Raw genomic sequence first — 5876 nt, 5'->3', positions numbered from 1 at the left:
ATATATATTTTTTTTTAATAGGAGCATTAGCAAACACCTACCACCAGCTCAGTCGGAGGTTCTCAGGCTGATTCCCTAGGTTCTGGGCATGGCAACATCTAGGTAGTACTGCCCAAATGGTGTGAGCCCAACTTGTGCTGACTGGTGCCAAAGAACCAACCAAAAACTCTTTGTCTTTCCCAAAGGAGCCTTCACATATTTTCCTTAAGGCCTGCTCTTTATAGTCCAGGTCAAAGTATATACCAATTTTTTGGTAATAATTTCCCCCTTTTAAATAGTGAACTTTTTTTTGTTTTTTTCTGTTTTATTATGAAAACTTTCAAACATGCAGGCAAAGTAAAAGAATGTATGCTTTGGAACCCATAAAGCTGCTACCTGGATTCTACAATTAATATTTTGTTCTTTTTTGCTTTAGCCCATACTTATTTTCATCTAGCCATTTCTTTATTTGTCCATAAACACATGTTATTATTTTCCAACATCCACATCCATACACTTCACATTTATATTATTAACTAAAGTTTAATTATTTGTTTATGGTTCCTTTTTTTTTTTTTTTTGAGGTAAAATTTACATTCTGTGAAAGGTACAAATTGAAGTGTCCTATTTGATGAATTTTAACAAATACATGCACTTCAAATCTCTATCTAGATATAGACTGTTTCCATCACCTGACAGTTTCCTCATGCTCTTCCCAGTTTGTCTCCTCTCACATACTGCAGCCCCCCAGAGGCAATCACTTTTCTGATAGTTTTTCCAGCATAGTTATGCCTGTTCTAGAACATGGAATCATGTATTATGTTCTCTTGGGTAATGCTCTTTCACTTCACTTCAGTATGTTTTTGATATTCATCCATGTTGTCACACGTATCTGTAGTTCTTTTTAACTGTGGATTTGTAAATAATCATTGCAAGTACTCAGAGCATTGAATTTGGCACATAAAGTCTCCTTGCCAAATCAGAGGACTGCCCTTGACCTCACCAAACCATTCAGAGAGTGGCAGGACATTTAGACGGAGCCAAATGGGAAAACAGGTGAATTTTCTAGTTAGGCTTAAGTTAGAAAACAACCTGATTTTGTAGGTAATCACTGGATAGTCTACAGTTAGCTCTAGAAAGCTTTATTTTGTCATCTCTTGAAAGGACAGCGACATATCAAATTATATCTTTTCATTTTATACCCCCAGTTGAAGATTCCTGTCTCTGGATCCAAGTCAGAGGGCTATCTCTATGTCAGCTCATCCAGAGATGGCCCCTTTAAGAGGTATTATGGGAAAATGGATGGGTTTGGGGGAACAGGAGGAGAACCTTCTGATGGAAACAATCCTAATTCCCATTTTCATTTGTAGTTATATGATTGCAGTAATAAGAATTAGTTTTTCAAAATGAAATCCTACCATTCACAATGACATGGATAGACCCAGAGGTTATTATGCTGAGTGAAATAAGTCAGACAGAGAAAGATAAATACCATATAATTTCATTTATATGTGGAATCTAAGGAAGAAAAAGAACAAACTAATCAAAAACAGACATAAATATAGAGGACAATCTGGTGATGGCCAGAGGGGAGCGGGGGTTAGGAGGTTGGGAGAAAAGTGTGAAGGGTTAAAGAAGTACAAATTAGTAGTCAATAGTTGGTCACGGAGATGGGGATCACGTCATAGGGAATGCAGTTAGCATTAATGTAATGGCTAGGTGTACAGCCAGAGGAGAGAAAGAGCTATTGGGGACTGTTTATAAGCTAAATGTCTAACCAATGTATACTTGAAACTAATAATAAAATTAAAAAAAAAAAAGAAAAAGAATTAGTTTTTCAAAGCTTGAAAAGTTTCATGGTCTGGGCATCAAGCCAGTGCTTTGACTCTTGGTGTAGTCCAGACATTTTATCCAATGCAATCTATAAAATTGTCCATTTTTTATGCTGCTGAATTTGAAGAACTTTGCAGTTATAGTGTAAGTCTACAATAATTTGGTATTTTTTTACAGCTTCTAACACTACTGCCTCAGTCGTTACAAATAAATAAAGGAATGGGTTCCTGTTCCAGAATTATTCAACGCATTTTTTATATAAGCTTTCCACTCCATTAATTGGCTTTTCTTGTCTAGGTGCCAATAGCTACATTACCTCACTTCCTGGGAAGGTTCTCAGAAATGTTTGCTGTTCACCCAGGATGTGTTTTAATTCCCCAGGACAAAAGGCACAAGCAGCCTTTAGGCAGCCCACAACAGGCTGCCCCTGGGCTCATTGACTCCAGAACCTGGGCTTGGTGAAGGAGCTGGCCAGGTTCCAGCCAAGAATTGAAGGTCCACATGAATTTGGAAATGGGCTATTAGCTGCTCCTTCTCTTTCCGGATGCCCCTACAGTTTTCCCATCAGTAATTTGTTGTTAAACTTGCCGTGACAATGATGCTAATTAAATAACAAGAACAGAGATGGCATTGACATAATGTTGACATTATGTTTGACACTGACATAATGTCAAAACATTATGTTAACATAAAATAGTGTTTATAGAAATTTAAGACATTATTCCAAAAAACTGCTTCCCCCGCCTTTTGACCATGTCTTCTGCCTTAATGTTTCCTTGATTAGAGACTATACTTTTGGTTTCTATCAGGTGGCACCTTCAGGAGGTCTTCTTAGAGCTCAAGGATGGTCAGCAGATTCCTTTGTTCAAGCGCAGTGGGGAAAATGGTAATGAAGTAAAAAAGGATTGAATGTGACCAAAAAGACCCAGTTTTCTCCAAGCATTGCTTTTCCTCATCACCATGTACTCTCTATGGCTTTGAGCCAGTTTTCTAGCTACCTAGAGGGATGATTGTATGTACAGGCATATTGTAATTTTGGTATAATTCTAATTTGACAATGAAGGCTATTGAAGTTTTATTTAATCAGAAATGTTGACTATTACATTTATAATTATTTCAAAGTTCTCTGTACAAAAGAATGGAATAAAAGGAATCACTACTAGTAATAAAAGATTTGTTGATTTTTTTTCTGGTGCTCATTTCTTTTCTTTTCCACTCCCCACACACCCCCTCATAGTTTTCAGCTCCAAGGAGAAGAACAAGTTTTACTAAACAGGTTTTTAATTGTGAACATTAGGATGCTGAGGAAGAACAGCCTTTTATTTTGGTCACTCTACTCTGAATTCATATTAAGTACCTTGTGGTACATTCTCCTCTCTGGCTCTCTACCTAGCCATTACATTACTGCTGACTGCACTCACTATGTTGTGCTCCTCATTCCCATGATCATCTATCAACTACTAATTTGTACTTCTTTAACCTTTCACCACTTTCTTCCAGCCCCCACACTCCCCTCCCTTCTGGCTGTCACCAGATTTTTCTCTATATTTGTGAGTCTGTTTTCAATTAGTTCTTTTTGTTCCTTAGATTCCACATATAAGTGAAATCATATGGGCCTTGAAGTCTAATATTCTGATAAAGCAGGCATGATGGAGTGCTTTGCAAGTAGGAAAAACAACATGAAAAAAGTCTCAGCAGAGGAAATGTGATCTATGCCCCAGAAATAAGATATTCAATTTGGCCAGTGTGTAGTTTTGCTGAAAACATCATAAAACAAAGTCCTGTTAAGGTAACTTGGCTCTAGTATGAATGCCAGCATTAGCATTTTGCCTTCAGCTTTTAGCCATCAGATTTGAGAATAAGTATATGATTTTCCTGTTAATAAAGGTTTAAGAGAGCATGCTAAATATGTACTGTATGCCTTTCAACTCATAAATTTTATTGTCACTTGTTCAGTTTTTCTGTTATTGACTTCCTCCTACCTTTCTTCCCACCATTCTCCATTTACCAATTCAGCAAAGATGAAGCTGAAATATGTATACATAAAACAGCCAGAACTTGACAAATAGTTGCCTCTGTCTTCTGCCGTAGTTGAAGGGTCAGGGAAATGCTCAATAGACAGCAGCTTTAGAGGGTTTTCTGAAGGCAAGCAGCCTTAGGCTACTTGACTATTTTGGTGTTTTTAGTTTGTCCATATGAAAAATCTGAATATTTAGCAATTACCTGTCTTACAGGTGAGGCAATAGTTATACTGTTCATTGGGATTCCTGGGGAAAATATGCTATATATATAGGAGGCCTGATGATAGGGGTGTAGGATAGGGGTCATGAAGTAAGCAGAAGGGTGATAGGAAAACCTCCAGTCTCTACTCACAAGAAGATTCTCGCCTCCCTAGTAACCTGTTCATAGTCCAGGCTCGTCTTTTGGCTGACTTCAGCAGAGTTGCTGAGTTGAAAGTACTGTCAGGAATGTGTACAGAAAAACAGTGGCATTTTATGATCCAGGGCAAACAGTTGAGAGATGAAAATATTAAAAACATATCTCAGACACAGGTACCACAGATCACATGTATTAAATGCCTTTTGTTATTAAAAAGCTTTCAAAGCAGAAATTAGTTTATTTTTCCCCCACTGCAGAGCACTTACCTTTTAAATTTAGCTACCATGCATGTTTGTCAGTTACCTTGCAGTAATAAGTCATTTTTTATTTTCAGATTATTTTTATAAAGTATAAAGGAAACTATAGACCAATCTCCGTATGAATGTTGCAACATTCTAAGTAAAATGTTAATAAACTGAATTCAGTGATAAAATATGTAGTATATTGCATTATTTTTCACAAAATATTTTGGTGCCTTTCCCTTGCAGTGCCTTTCTTTATGGGAAGATTATACATCCCTGCTTTGTTGAACTTAGGTGTGACCATGCCATGTAATTTGCTTTGGCCAATGAATTGTGAATGGAATAACATCCAAGACTTCTGTATGTATATATTAGCTTCTTCTTTCAGAAAGAAACAATGGAAGAGTAACTGAAATCAATAAAAGTAGTCATCTTTTTATGGCTGAATAATATTCCATTGTATATATGGAATATATAACTTCATTTGTTGCTGGGCATTTAGTTTGCTTCCATATCTTGGCTATTGTAAATAGTGTTGCCATGAACATAAAGATGCATAGATCTTTACGAATTATTGTTTTGGTACTCTTTGGATAAATACCCAGAAGTGCAAAAAATGAAATCCTACCATTTGCAATGACATGGCTGGACCTAGAGGTTATTATGCTAAGTGAAATAAGTCAGAGAAAGATAAAATACCATATGATTTCACTTATATGTGGAATCTAAGGAACAAAAGGAACTAATCAAAATAGACACATAAATATAGAGGACAGTCTGGTGACAGCCAGAAGGGAGGGGAGTGGGGGGACTGGGAGGAAGTGGTAAAAGGTTAAAGAAGTACAAATTAGTAGTTGATAGATGGTCATGGGAATGGGGAGCATGACATAGGCAGTGCAGTCAGCAGTAATGTAATGGCTAGGTGTAGAACCAGAGGGGAGATAGAGTAATCAGGAGGATCTTTTCATAAACTATATAAATATCTAAACAATGTACTGTAGTATACTTGAAACTAATAATAAAATAAAGGACTAAAAAAAAAGTAGTTACCTTAAGGAAAAGCAAACAATGGCAAGGGTATATAGGTAGGAAATAGGGATGGAAACTATACCTCCCTGAATGTACCTTGTTTTATAGTTTTGACTTTGAAACCATGATATTTTGTTTTCATATAATTTAAAAATAAAGCACAAAGAAAAAATATTGAAACAACATAGAGAAGAAATATTTCCACTGACTTTAAGACACTTCTGACTCAACATCCTTGGTGGGATATATCCTAGTGGCAAAAATAAACCCCAAGAAATCTTAAACTACATTCAGTGTGTGTGTGTGCATGCGCACACACACTTGAGACTTTCCTTATTTGTAACTTCTCAACAGGGAAATCTGGCTCATATTATCCTAGGTATATTTATGGATTTGCTCAAGTCTAGAATATAC

General features: G+C 36.5%; 1 protein-coding gene across 5 annotated transcripts in view; it reads left to right on the top strand.

Annotated features, from left to right (window-relative positions):
• Window positions 1-2998, top strand: part of LOC102880723 (cytochrome c oxidase assembly factor 1 homolog) — a 42226-nt gene extending 39228 nt beyond the window's left edge. For all 5 annotated transcript variants that reach the window (XM_006925351.3, XM_015599535.2, XM_006925350.3 and 2 more), the window contains 2 exons: window positions 1188-1264; window positions 2622-2998. In XM_006925351.3, coding sequence (XP_006925413.1) covers window positions 1188-1264; window positions 2622-2721 — 177 coding nt within the window. In that variant the 3' untranslated portion in view covers window positions 2722-2998. The remainder of the gene's footprint in view (window positions 1-1187; window positions 1265-2621) is intronic.
• Window positions 2999-5876: the final 2878 nt, after the last annotated feature.

This window comes from Pteropus alecto, unplaced genomic scaffold (genome assembly GCF_000325575.1).
Source record: "Pteropus alecto unplaced genomic scaffold, ASM32557v1 scaffold109, whole genome shotgun sequence".
Lineage (NCBI taxonomy): Eukaryota > Metazoa > Chordata > Mammalia > Chiroptera > Pteropodidae > Pteropus > Pteropus alecto.
This window is presented reverse-complemented; position numbering and strand designations above follow the sequence as displayed.